Source organism: Equus asinus, chromosome 9 (genome assembly GCF_041296235.1).
Source record: "Equus asinus isolate D_3611 breed Donkey chromosome 9, EquAss-T2T_v2, whole genome shotgun sequence".
NCBI classification, from domain to species: domain Eukaryota; kingdom Metazoa; phylum Chordata; class Mammalia; order Perissodactyla; family Equidae; genus Equus; species Equus asinus.
This window is the reverse complement of record NC_091798.1, coordinates 41,815,524-41,830,381: the sequence shown is the minus strand read 5'-3', so window position 1 is coordinate 41,830,381 and position 14,858 is coordinate 41,815,524. Positions and strand designations below refer to the sequence as shown.

At 43.9% G+C, this 14,858-nt stretch overlaps 1 protein-coding gene across 4 annotated transcripts in view; it reads right to left on the bottom strand.

Annotated features, from left to right (window-relative positions):
• KLHL3 (kelch like family member 3) overlaps positions 1-14,858 on the bottom strand; it is a 111,488-nt gene that overhangs the window by 21,661 nt on the left and 74,969 nt on the right. For all 4 annotated transcript variants that reach the window (XM_014828459.3, XM_070517329.1, XM_070517328.1 and 1 more), the window contains 3 exons: positions 13,912-14,061; positions 1,127-1,244; positions 530-727 (listed from right to left, as the gene is read on the bottom strand). In XM_014828459.3, the coding sequence (XP_014683945.1) occupies positions 530-727; positions 1,127-1,244; positions 13,912-14,061 (466 nt within the window). The remainder of the gene's footprint in view (positions 1-529; positions 728-1,126; positions 1,245-13,911; positions 14,062-14,858) is intronic.

Here is a 14,858-nt window from a genome sequence, read left to right as displayed (position 1 = left end):
ATGTCCACTAGTAGTTTCTGATTCCAACTTTGAAGCTAGATAAAAGCCAGAAGCAAGGGAACACTTCTGCAGAGGCACAGCCTTGCAGAGCTTCAGTGAGGCGATAGAATGGCAATGGACAAAGGCTGCATGGCCCGAGCCGGGTCTCTCCCTGTAACTGAACCTCAGCTCCCTCATCTATTCAAAGGAACACTCAGACTACAGTCCCAGGACACCCTTTTTCTAAGTTTCGTCTTCTGAGCAAATGGGTTCCCAACACTGAAAAGGAGAAAAGGACCTCTTCTTGAGTGCAAGGTCCTTCCTAGAGTCCTAGAAATGACAGCACGTGGGCAATTACATACTCTATATGCTCTACATGTAGGAAAGCCTAGCTCTGGCATCCAAGCTGGGAGAGAAGGAAGGATAGGTATGTCCTTGGGACAGTAGTTACAGAAGGACAGAAGGTTGGCCCAAGAACTGACTGAGCAAACCAGGGTTGTGTGGAGGATGTGTCCCAGGCTGGCATGCATGGACCACATCCAGGACCTACCAGTACTGCCATCAAAGCCCCCCACGGCATAGAGCAGGTCGTTGAGCACGGCAGCGCCCAGCGTGCTCCGGCGCTCCTGCATGCTGGCGATGGATGTCCACTGGTCCTTCACACCATCGTACACGTCCACGGTCCGCACACGCAGTGAGCCATTAAACCCACCCACAGCGTACACATGGCCAGCCATGAATACCACACCTGAGGGACAGGAAACCAAGGCATCAAGGTCATCTTAGGTAACCAATTACTCATGTCAATGAGGGACAATGGGGGAGCAAGGCAGGCGCATGAATAATTCACCACAAAAGGTGATCTCCAACTTCAGATATTTGGAAGTCATTATGGGACTCATTGGATTTCTTTTCATATTTGTTTTTCTAATTTGTTTGATTCAAGCAAATACTTGGTTAGCCTGAAGTCCCTAAGTATATAAGAACTGACCCCAGAAGGTGTAGGTAGAAATTGGGTAGGTGGGGAAAGGAAGGGTGTCCATAATGCACAGATGTTTGAGGAAACAAGAGCAGTGCGTGACTTTCAGCACCAAGCAGAGACATGCTAGGAAAGGCAGCCTGCGAAACGAGAGGTGGTGCTGCTCACCTGCTCTGCATCTCCTGGAGGGAAGCTCAGCAATCTGGTCCCAGCGCTCCTCCTCAAAATCATAGCACTCCACACTGCGGATCGCCTTGGGCGCCTGGCCACCGACCACAATCATGACCTCCAGAAAGACAAGTAGACATTAGCTGGGTCTCTCCAGCATCCGGATTCATGGGTGACCAATCCGTGGTACTTCCATAAGCTAATGCCCAGGGTCCGTGGGTGATCTGAGATGACAGTTTAGAGAACTACATACACAAAGATGCTGCCCCTAATCACCAACAGGTATGAATAGTCAAGAAAAGTCTAACAAGCATCTTCCCACAGAAACACAACCACAAAGTTTAGGTTTCCCAAACGCCCATTTTCAGGGTTAGGTTGGGGTATATGCAGCCACTGGGGGCATCTTCTACAACTTCAGTGCCCTTAAGGATTTGGGGCAGGGGGACTAAATTTTATAACAAAATTAAGTATTTCAAAATATATCTCAAAGCTTGAATATATTTTGGAATAGAGTGCAGAATTTGGATGCATTTTTAAGATAAAATTACTTCAAAAACACTTCTGAATGCATACACTGCAGGGGGCACTTACTCGTTGCAGTATGGGGAAAAATTTGGTAAACACTGCTTTGTGGTAGTTGCCACAAAAATGTATGTAACTGATGATGTACTGAAAAATAGTTCTAAGTAAGATAGTAGTGCACAAGTAAGGTTGTAGCTACCAGTGCCAGTCACTGCCTGAAGTATGATGTCATTCGCTTGTCCCAACAACTCTGTGAAGTAGATATTATCCACAGTGACAGATGAGGAAAGTGAAGCTCAGAGAACATAGGTGAAGTGCCCAAGGTCACACAGTTAAGAGTCGCAGGACAGAGACTGAAAGCCAAGTCCACTTGACACAGAGGTGAGGCCAGCCCTCCCCGTCTCCTGCTCTAGAGACGGGGGCCATGCAAAGACAGCTCACTACAGCCATGTTTTTCAAAGTGCAGGTCACATTTCATTAGTGAGTCATGAGATCAATTTAATGGATTGTGACTAGCACACTTTTAAGAGAACAGCACAGAAAATATAGTAAGGGTGTTATTTCATGAAATATTTGCTCTGGTTGTGTCTCCTGGATAGCAATTTAAACCTACTTCTTACTGTAGGGTGTAGCAAAAAAAAAGAAAGCCACTGTTCTGGCTACAATCATAGAACTTCAGTATTTAATTGTGGTATCCCCATTGTTGTGACTTCTGCCACGTTATTAATAAATAAAAATTAAAGTCCCAAAGTTAACAATAGTTTACATAGTTTAATAAACTTGCGTAAATTCATGGCTGTCCTAATGACATCGCTTTCACTCACTGGCCTTCCAAGATGCTTTCTTAAGTGGAGAAAAGGGGGTGGAAGTCACAGGCAGCCAATCAATGTAAGTCGCAGGGTTTTCTCATCACCTGTAGCCTGTCTTATTTACCCCAGTGGTTCTCAAACTTCAGCTGCATCAGAATCACCTTCAGGGTCTGTCAAAACACCCCAGAGTTTCTGATTCAGTAGGCCTGGAAGGGGACTTAGAATTTGCATTCCTAACAAGTTCCTCATTGATGCTGATGCTGCTGTTCCAAGGTTTAGACTCTGATAACCACTGTTTTAACCTATGGGCCATAGCGATTTCCTGATGATGTGCCGTTAACACTTTTTGCCATTATGAATTATCATAGTGCTCTTTACTTCCCCACAATGTATTTTAAGGGAGATGAGTGACCATCAAAATCTGTGTGAGTTCACAGGAGTACATCCCTCAGGTGAACATTATCCCCTAAATGGGACGGCAGAACCAGGGCTGACAATCACTGCTCAAAATCAATAGTTTATTCCCCAAGATTCCAGATTCAGGCTCACCCACTGCCTATGTGGGTGGTCACTGGTCAGCAGTTAGTCCACAGCTGTCTGTGGCCAAATGTGGGTGGCCAATGTTCAAAAGCTCAGAATTCAGTTCTGACTTCTGGGACATCCCAAAGGAAGCCAGGACACGTAGTCCAGGCCTAGAGCTGCCGCTGCTTCCAGAAATAAACGTTCTGCATTTGACTTTTGTTCATGCCTCGACTCAGAGGGTCCACTGCTCTGTGTCAGGAGCAGCCCTTTTCAGAGAGAAGCTGAAGTCTACATTACTTATCATCTGCAATTCTTTGCTCAGATAGGCGTCCATAAGCAGTTAACGGGGATATTGATGAACACAGTTCCTCAGCAGACTTAAGACAATGCCCAACTTACTCCTCCAGGGCCAAATGACTTGCCCTGCGTTCATAAACACACCTAGAACGTGCATCGTCCTTCTGTTTTTGAATTGCTAAAGCTGAAATGAAGTCAAACTATTAAAAAGAATTTCTTTGAAATCTGATTTTGGGGACTGAGAATGACACCAATTTTGAGTTTTCTTTCTGCAATGATCTCAGGCACCCAACACCCTCAACACATGCTCTTCTCTCTCCTTGAAACATTCTTCCCCCTTTTTGACCTCTCTACTTTAACATTCACTAATCTTTCAGGTGTCGGTTTACATATCACTTCCTCCAAAGCTGAGTTACAAGTCCCTTCTCTGAGATCACACACGCCCTGTGTTCTCCCATTAAAACTGCCCCATGCTGTGATGTAACTATCTGGCGACCTCGTCTCCCCTCCTAGACAGTGGCCCTGCAAGAGCAAATGTATCTGCCTCGGTCACCAAGATAACTCTAGGGACTTATGGCGCCAGGTAAAAGTGGGGACTCAAATATTTATTCGAAACAAAGAATGAATGAGTAGTAAATAGCACATGCAAAGAGTTAAATGGACAAAGAAAATACGCAGTTAAATGAAAATAAAAAAATAGGCCAGAATGTCACGTTCTTTGGCTAGGACACGTTGGACACCAGATTACAATTCTGGGACAGAATTTGAGGGAAAGGAACAAAATAAAAAGAGAGAGCTTTTCCCATCTTTTGACTCAACCACCAGAAGAAAGACTATTTACTCTTTGCACAAGCTATCAAGTTTCTTCTGTAAATAAAAAAAGGCAAAGCTTTCAGGGACCTCACCAAACCCAAGAAACTGTCTTCCGCCAGGGGAAGGGAGGTTCATTCATATTGGGGAAAATCCAGCACTGATCACTGAGAACTTTCATAGTAACACAGAAACAATATTATAGAAATTTAAAAATTTTTATGTTAAAGTAAAATCTGGGTATAAAGACATAAATAATACAGGACAAGGTATTCAAAACAAACTTGCCTTTGAGCTTATAAAACCACTGGTGAGAGATGACTTTTAATACTCAAAACTTGTAGAAGGATCTGGGAAGAGTAAACATGAGGTTTTGTGGGGTAGGACCATGGGTTTTTGAAAATGTGGAGATAGCTCAAGGCACAGGGAGGAGTAGGCGTACTTTCTGCTTCTCTCACAGGCATAAGAAATCCAGTCTCTATTTCAGGTCTTGCAAGAAGCCATCATACAAGGAACACTACGCTCATCGTCATGTAATCGTGCAGAGTAAAAAGAACAAATGTCCTATCTTGAATACTAATGGATGGTTGTTTCCATAGATACCTGATCTTAGCAACCAATTAGACAAAAATGAGTATTCCCCAAAGTCTACGTGGATTACATCTCTGAAATTATAAACCTCTAGCTACTTAAGAAGACCACAGGATGTCAGGGCAAGAAAAGACTTGAACCATTCTCTCCCACAAGCCCTCAATTTACATTTCCAGAAAAACTCAGACCCAAAGGGTCCAATAAGCATATTTCTTTCTTTCCCCAATACCCTTAAATCCCAATTAACTAAAGGTTTAAATCTTTAGTAAAGTAAGATTTAATTTTACTAAAAAGATTTAATTTTCTACTAAAGATGCTTTAATAGAAATTACTGAATCAAATCAGCTTACTTAATGATCACTATTTTTAACATTTATCCTTCAAGGTAACCCTGAGTAAGAACTACCAGTGGTCACATGGGAATCACAATAAAGTAAAGAACTGGTTCCAGGCTAACAATTATGCTAGACCAAACATAATTTAATCACTCAAACTGCAGTGCGCTTGGGAGTCTTGAAGGGCACTTCAGAGTCCTGACCCCAAGTCTCAGCGGCCACTGTGTTGAATGCTTTAGAAGTTCTGATGAATGGAAAACTCTAGTTGACAGAACACGGGTGAGCCAGACTAGACTTGGGAGGCGGAGGGTGGGCAGATGGCTACCGGACAACTCCCAAGGAAAACACTCTCATTTTGGAAAGTCAAATGGCCATTTACTTTAGGGAGATTAGCGAGACCATGGAAAGACTACCTGATTCCTTAGGAAGGAAATTTTACTCCCAGCATGACAAGACGGTTTTTAAACAAATACATAACGCTATCTCTTTCACATGGAAGGTTCTGACTCTACCAGTGTGACTGTGGGAGTGGGGGCAGGTTGGTCCCGCCTCACGATATGACAACCACTCTACGTCTGAAAGCCATTAGGTACCAGAGACTATCCAGGGAAAGGGGCAGTCAGTGAACAGAGCAGAGCTTTCCAGTGCACTTGTGGATCAAGACCCTAGCCCTAACCCATAGGTCATTAGACCCTCCACTAAGGTCAGAGGAACAACCTGGGCTCTGCACACTTTTTTCATCAGGCAAGAGTAGAGTGTGTGTCCAAACTCTCTTCCATGACTGGTGAGCTGGGCAGAAGGCAGGCCCAGCCAGTCGGTCCCTCGGGCCAGGGCAGGAAGCGAGAGTCTCTCTTACCCTGGTGCGTGGGGCCGCAGGGCTAACACCAAAAGTTCATCCGAAGGAGCATGTCGAGGTCGAGGCGGAAGACTTGTCCCAGCAGGTTCCAGAGCAACAGGTGCACCTGGCAAGGACCGACCGCCAAGGTGCAGAGACAGTGGAGGTCGGAGAACCAGCTACGTGAGCGCAAGACCCGGCAGAGAGAGAGGGAGTAGGAAAGTGGTCTTTGGAGTCAGACACAACTGGGATCAAATATCAGCCCAGCCTCTAAATAGCTTTGCGGCCATGGGCAAGGCGCTGAACCTTGCTAAGCCTCACTCTCCTCACCTGTAATATCAGGATATTGGGTGTTTCCCCTCTGGGTGTCAGGAGGCTTAAATGACATAAAGCACTAAGCACAGTGCTTGGTAAATAACACACACTAAATGGTAGCTTTTATTGTTAGATCAACACCCGTATCATTACTATTGTTTAAAGCAGTTGCTAAAGAACAGATTCTCAATAAATGGTAGAAAAGGACACTTAACGATCTGTGAATGGGAGGGTGAGCACCACTAATTCCAGCAGTGATATTGGGGCTTTTTCAGCACCCTGAGGTGTTTTCCAGGTGTGGCCTGGGTCCATTTAAAGGGCCAAGATGGAAGAGGAGCAGTGCCCACCAGCAGCCTGGCCCAGGTGAGGAGTCATCCTACCCACCCTGCCAACAGCCTTGTTTCCAACAGCATCTGCTGAAAGCAGGACAGCCCGACTCAGGAGGAAGCCACCCACTTCCAGCCCAAATGGTTTTTTGGTGTCATTTTTAAAGAGTTCAATAGAGATGTCAACTGAACTGAAAAGTCAGTGAAAAGTGCCAGGCTCAGTACATCTCCAAAGGGTTTATTTGCATCTTCCTGGAAACTCATTTCTCTGTTGCCATCTGTGCAACAGGGTAATGTAGGAGTGTTTGGAGCAGCTGGGAGACAGCCTCTGGTCGTCCGTGGCAACCCAGCCTCAAGGAAAGTGCTGGGTAGTGAATGTGTGGGAGCCCAGATGATGCTATTAGCTGTTCCGGCTTGAATATGTCAGTATGATCTGTGCATATACAGCTCAGGAAAATACAGCCTTATTAGCCTCTGCAGCTATCTCAAGGCAGAGTTCTATTTATTTCAGGGAGAGGGCTGGACTGGCAAACAGGTTCACTGTTGAGAACAGTGCAAATCTCTCTCCACCACTTTGTTTCTCAAAGTCAGCTCTGTCAGAAAGCCTGTCTGGACTGAATTCATGAAAGCCCCAACTGGCCTGCCTTTGGAATTCCCGTGGCTGCTCCTCCAACTATCCCAATTATCTCCTAACGGTCTTCTCTTCCTCCACTCATTTGCCCACAGATATTTCTATCTTACATTCCCAGACTTCTGAAAAGTCTCCAGAGGGCAGGAATCAGGTTTCTTTCCATATGGCACACAGCCAAATTGCTTTTATGAAATTTGGAGGCAGTATGATGTTTAACAGTTAAGAGTACAGGGTCTAGAGTTAGTCATCCTGGGCTTAAATCTCAGCTCAGCTATTTACTAGTTGTGCTTTAAAGATAATTCACAAATTCTTTGATATTCCTCCATTCAAGACATGGAACTTTATTCCCCTCCCCTTGAGCATGGGCTGGACTTACTGACTTGCACCTAGCAAATAAAATATACAGAGGTAATGGGACATCACTTTGAGAGTAGTTATAAAAAGACTACAGCTTCTGTCTTGGGTGTGCTTTCTCATTCTCTTGTTGTAGAATCACTCACTCTGGGGGAAGCCAGCTGCCATGTCATGAGGACACTCAAGCAGCTTACAGAGAGACCCATAGGGTGAGGAACTGAAACCAACAAGCAACCACAACAGTGAGCTTAGAATCACATCCTCCCCAAACAAGCCTTGATGACTGCAGGCCCAAAGCTCGACTACAACTTGATGAGAGGCCCTGAGCAAGGGCAACCCAACTAAGCCTCTCCATTTTCCTGCCCACAGAAATTGTGAAATAATAAAAGTTTGTTGTGTTAAGCCACCAAGGTTAAGACAATTTCTAATGCAGAAACTGATAACTAATACATAATGAGTAGGTGACATAACCCAAGATCCAATTTCTTCATGTGTAAAATGGGGGCAATTAGAATTGTGAACATCCTGTGAGATAAATGTACATCAGTAGTCCAGTGCTTGGAACATGCTAAGAGCTCAGCAATTGAGATCTGCTCTTACCATTATTGCGGGGTTAGTACTGTGCAGGGGTCAAAAGCATAGGCCTTGAGACAGCCAGACCTGGATCCCAGCCCTTGCGCCGCCACTTAAGAGCTGTGAAACCCTGGGAAAGTCATTCGATCTCACTGAATCTCTGTTTTCTCCAACATCAGAACTTCCAGAGTTGTTATGAAGATAAAATAAGATAATATATATGAAGTGCTTTTCCCAAAACACAAGGAAGCTGTATTTAAACAATCCTGCTTGTATAATCATCAAAGCCTTTGGTGATAAGGACACAATGACCCAGGGAAGCAACAAAGCACAAAGTACAAATTACTGAAGTGGCCACCAGAGGGTGGGAGCCAGTGCTCACCTGCAGTCATCTAAACCAGTTTCTGGATGTTTGCTCTCAGACAACTTCCATTTGACCTTGGAGAGAGCTCGGGCCTCAGCTCCTGCAGAAAGCTTCCCCAACCCCTCGGCCCTCTCCAGCTCCTAGAGTGCCCGTACCTCTACTGTGGCACTTACACATCCACTGTAATTGTCCTTTTACATCTGTCTCCCCTCTGCCTAATCTAGAGCACCTTGGGGAAGGGACCAGCTCATATGAGTCTTTGTGGCTCCAGCAACTAGGCCAGTACCTGGCGACTGGTGACTTACTGTACATGTGTTGAACAAGTAAATAAACTTATGAATTAATGTATGATGCATGCGTGATAGTTCATAGTTTATTAATGATATTGGCTTTGTTTAATCTAAGTGCTTCACAACCCATCTAACCCTACAGGAACGACAACTGGATTCATTCAATACTGGACTTGTGGGCTGAACCAAACGTTCTAGGGTCAATCTAAATTACTGACCAAAAGAGGATATAAAGTAGGACATAATCCTCACTACACCCAAAAGCTTTGAACAGGCACTTCATCAAAGAAGCAATAAGATGGCAAATAAGCACACGAAATGATGTTCAGTATCATTAGTCATTGTTGTTGTTAGCGCCATCAAGATGATTCTGACTCCTAGAGACCTTGTGTAAAGCAGAGCAGAACCCTGTCCACTCTTTTTTGTACCATCCTCTCATTTTCCAGCACTATGTCAGACAACACTCTGCTGCTATTCATAAGATTTTCATGGCCAATATTTTTGTAAGTAGGTGGTCAGGCCCTTCTTCCCAATCTGTCTTAGTCTGGAAGCTCCACTGAAACCTGTCCACCATGGGTGACCCTGCTAGTATTGGAAATACCAGTGGCAAAGCTTTCAGCATCACAGAAACACACAGCTGCCACAGTACGACAATCTACAGACGGGAGGTGTGGTTCCCTGACCAGAAAATGAACCCAGGTCACAAAGGTAGAGCGCCAAATCTTAACCACTAGACCACCTGGGCTGGCTATCATTAACCACTGGAGAAATGAAAATTAAAACCATATTGAGATAGCACCACATATCTATTAGAATAACCAAAATTTTTTTAAAGAGATAATACAAGTAGGTGAAACTCTGGAGTAACTGGAACTCTCGTACATTGCTGGTGGGAATGCATGATGGTACTGACATTTTGAAAAACAGGTTTGCAATTTCTTTTAAATATGTACTTACCATACAACCCAGAAATTCTACTCATAGGTATTTACACAAGAGAAATTAAAACATATGTCCACACAAAGATCTGTAAGTGAATGTTCAGAGCAGCTTTATCTGTAGCCAAAAATTGGACATGCAAATGTCCATCAACTAGTGAATGGATAAAGAAATTACTGCATACCCATAAAAAGGAAAGAACTCCTGATACATGCAACAACGTGGATGAATCTCAAAAGCATTCTGCTAGGAGAAAGAAGCCAAGCTCAAAAGGCATGATTCCATTTATTTGACGTTCCAGAAAAGACAAAACTGTAAGAACAGAAATCAGATCAACAGTTGCCAGGGGCTGGGGGTAGACAAAGGGGCTTGACTACAAAGCAGCAGAAGGGAACTTTCTGGAGCGATTAAAACATTTTATATTTTGATTGGGATGGTGGTTACAGGACTATATGCATTTGTCAAAGTTCGTCAAATGCATCCCTAAAAAAGAGCAATTTTACTGTGTATAAATTACTATACCTCAGTAAATCTGAATTTAAAAGAAAACAATCTGGGATGTTGATAATGGAAAAAGCTACACATGTGTGAGGGCAGAAGGTATATGGGAAATCTCTGTACCTTCCCCTTTATTCTGCTGTGAACCTAAAACTGCTCTAAAAAAATAAATTAAAAAAGGAAGGAAATGTATTGGAAATGCATCTCTTAATGAGATGAATGGGATGTTACAGTGCTTTAATTAAAAGAGATTTTGCTGATCAAAAAAAAGAAAGAAAGAAAATGATTTTTTTTCTTATCTGCCACCAAAACCTGAAAGCTGTTTCCTGGGAGGCAGTGTGGTGTAAGAAAAAAAGCACAGCCTCTGGAGTGGAACAGACCTTGGTTCAAACCCCAGCTCTGCACCTAACTAGCCGTGTAACTGGGCAAGCTACTTAACAGCTCTGAGTAAGCTCAGTAAAGCAGGGATACGGATAGTCCTGACCTATTATCACGACGATTTATTGAGATGATGTACAATCTGATAATCCTCAACGCGATCATTTGCTCAGCACGTCCGCTCCCTCAAACCCACAGTTGGAGATCCTCTCCTTAATTTAAGTGCCCAAACAACAGTGACAAGAATAGAACTTGAAAAGCAGGTGGGATAATACATACAACTTTAAGCCATTCAAGGATTAAAGACAAGGGAACAATGAGGCAAAGAGCAGAGGTGCCTTTTTTCCATTCCTTCAACAGATTCAAAGGAAGTCCTGGTTCCAGTTGCCTGTGGAAGGCTATATGTCCAGGGATCTGAACATTTTCATCCTGAAAATAAATGTTCCCTAGGGAGTAGAGGTGACAGGGGACGACTTTGGCCTCCTGAAACACGGGGTGGACTCTTCTTAACTACAGACTCAATACCCAGGGGGCTTCCCAGCATGCTTAGTCCCAGCTCAGACACAAACTTGGCTTTGATTTTTAGAACTTTCTTTTTGTGGGTGTACATGGTAAAAGCTAGATGTGGAGTCTAGAAAAGGAGAGGTCACTGGGTATGGTCTCCACACACAGAAACTGGGCCAGCTCCGCACTATTTCCTTGGCTCCAGAATACACTCCCCAGGAAAAGATTGCATTAGCCTAATATCACATCGGATGAGAACCTCAGTTTCTAAAGAGAAAAGTCACAAAGACACACAACAAGGCCAGCTGAAACCCGCGACATAAAAACCGCCTCCACACACAACCACAGTGCACCTTAGAATCCGTATTCTCAAGACACAAAGCTTGTGGAATTTAGATCATGACTATGGGTGGCATTCAAATCGATGGGGGAGGGAGGTTATTTACTAAAATAACTTTGGGGCAACTGGCTCATGATCTGCAAGACCAATAAAGCTGATTCCTACCCTCACTCCTTACACCAAAACAAATAATTCTAAGTGCATCAAAGATCCAAATGTAAAACAGAAATCATAAAGGTACTTGAAGAGAACATGAGAGTTTGGGTTTTTTTTTTTAATCTTAGAGCAAGGAAAACATTTCTCAGTATGATGAAAACCTAAGCAATAAAGCAAAAAATAGATTAACTACTTAAAAATTATTTGGGGGGATTCAAAAAATGTGATAAACAAGTTTAGAGGCAAACTGCAAACCAAGAAAATAATACTTTAAATACATACCAAGGCTTAACCTCTTTAACCTAAAAAGAGCCCTTAAAAACCCTAGATAAAAAAAGTCGAGTCCAACAGAAAAATGGGCAAAGGACATGAACAGCGAATTCCCCCTCCAAAAACACAAATGCCAATAATCGTATGAAACCAACATTAATCTCACTCACAATTAAAGAAGTGCAAACTAAAACAAAATGGCGCCTTTTAAAAGATGTTTGATACAGAAATGTTTATAATACTTAAGAAATGGAAATTATTGCAAAGCCCATCAATAGAGGACAGTTAAATAAATAAACTTAAATACCATGTACCTATTACAATGCAAATGCTGATTTCACCCATGTTGGTAACATTGAAATGGTCTGTAGCATATGGCTGAGGAGGAGGAAAAAAGATTTTAATCTGTGTAGCAAGATTCGATTTATCTAAAAGTATACATATTTATCTATTTGTGAATAAGTGCACAGAGATATGTCTGGAAGAAAATTCACCAAAATAACAGCAGAGACTGTCCCTGGATGGAGAGATTTCAGGTGATTTTTCACTTTATTTTGAAATTCCAGTATCCTTTTAATCATCTACAATGAGCATATATTTCTATAATTTAAAAACTCTCAGTTATTTTCTTTTTGAAAAATACAAAGAAGTTTCAATGCGATATTTCAACAAAATAAAACAAAAGGCATCCACACGCAGTAAAGCAAATGGCCAGTCAGACCAAGGCCCTTGCCCCGTGGCCGCCCCTGCTAACCAGCAAGAGGCCACAGGAGGCAGACAGGTAGGTACACGCACTCAGGTTTACAAAGGTGAAGCAGGGCGCAGGATGGCGCGGGTTCAGAGAACAGGTTTAGAGGGTGAGACAGACTCAACTCAAATGCTGCTTCTACCACATCAGCTATGTTGACCTGGGGCAAGTCTCTTAATCTCTTGAACCCTTAGTTTCTTCTTTGTGGAAGTGGGATAACTGCCTCTACCTTTTAGGGTTGTTGAGAGGATTAAGCAACGTGATACCTTCAGCTCACTCCTTGGCACATAAGCAGCATTCAAAACATGTCAGCTGCTTGTATTATTACGTGGGACGTTCGTAGCCTTCATTCACATCACAACCCCTACATTTTCCATGACCCGGCATCACAGAGCAGAGCAGAGAGAAGGAACAGCAAACCTTGGAGAGTCCAAACATCTGGTCTCGGACAACAACCTGCTTCTCAAGCCCTGTGAAACCCTTCCTGGAAGCAGCAGGTGAGGAGTATGGCAGTCAGCCCAAAAGAGGAGGAGGTGAACGAAGAAAGGGCCTAAATAACCCCCAGTGCTGCCAACTGTGCAGTCGATGAGCAATACAACTTACTCCTCTCCTCCCACCTTTCCTCTTGGGTTGACTAGAACCTTCCCCCAGACAGCAGTATGTTAGGATCCTAGAAAGACTACTCGAATGCCAAGCCAGAAAGAACTTTAGAGATCGTCTAGCGCAGCATCCTTCATTCTGCAGATGAGGGACCTGAGGACCAGAGGGCAGGGCACTTGCAGGGAACCAAAGCAGCCAGTATCCAGCACAGATCTCCATCATGGAGTCCCTCCTATGCGCATCCTTCCTTTCCCTTGGCTGCCCCCTCACAAGGTCTCATTTTCCCTGTTTGCATCTCCTGCTTCATTACCTGTCAGACACTTTCAGGCCCCTTCTGTCCTCTGGCAGCCCTGATTGTCCTTTATGGCTCTGTGGTGAGGGAAGGAACGAGACTAGGACTGTTCAGACTCAAATAATGGCCTAGAAAGAGGACAATGATGGCCATCACTGTCAAGACCCACACAACTAACCCTCTGCTTCCAATAGAAACAGAGCCCAAACCATGGTGTGAAACAAGAAGGAGGGAAGACGGAAGAGCTCCGAGTTATTCTCAAACCTCTCTGGTGACACTGGAGGTTATCTTGAATCTCTTAAGAAAGACCCCAGAAGAAAGAGGTACCAGCAGATCGAGAGGAACCAGCAGACTTCATCTCCTAAGTGGTAAACACAACCAAGATGCAGGGCAGCCACGGGCAAGGAAAGACTTGGAGGCAGGAGTGGAAGGCCACTTTCCCAGGACACGGTCCTGACTCTTGGCAGTGACTGGGCTGGGCCTTACCTTGGGCAAGCTGACTGGAGTCCTGGGCTTGGTCCTTGGGTTCTTAATCAAGAGCCTCTGATCCAGAGGGAGCAGATGGTATTTCATGGCTTCGATGAGGAAGTCCTTACAGGTGTTGTTATTCTTTATCAAAGCTTCTTCTTCGACCGTCTGGAGGTAATAACCCACAGGTGATCCAGGAGCAAAGCTCAGCCACATTTCCCAAGCTGCCTCCCCAGGCTGTGTCATTCCTGCATTCCCACACTCATTCATACCCACGCCACATGATCTGAGACCTCAAGAGAAAGGTCCACAGTTGGTGCTCACCTCCTGCATTTCATGAGCACAGTGGAGTAAGTGATTAAGTTCTGGAATCAAACAGACAGGGACACAAATCCCAGCTCTACCATTTAACTCCTCTGACCCTCAGTTTCCTCTTTTGTAAAATGGGCAAATTAAAGTTACCCACAACCTCACTGACTATGTGTTTGTTTATTTTGAGATTAGATTATGCAAAAACAAAGACAATTGGTTGTCCTGAAAGCTTCTTCCCACATGGTTTGAATGCATTATAGTGTTTAGGGAAAACGCTCAAACATTTGACATGAGGAGAGGGAGGAAAAGAGGAAGAGGGCAGGATCCATGAGCCAAACTTTGGAGGTAAGGAGTAAAACAATGTGACAGTCAAGAAGAAGAATTCATATCCACCTTCTTTTTTCTTTTTTTTCAATTTTTTTTTTGAGGAAGATTAGCCCTGAGCTAACATCCGCCACCAATCCTCCTCTTTTTGCAGAGGAAGACTGGCTCTGAGCTAACATTCATGCCCATCTTCCTCTACTTTATATGTGAAACACCTGCCACAGCATGGCTTGACAAGCTGTGCATAAGCCCGTACCTGGGAACCAAGCTGGCGAAGCCTGGGCCGCTGAAGCAGAAGGTGTAAACTTACCAGCTGGGCCACTGGGCCG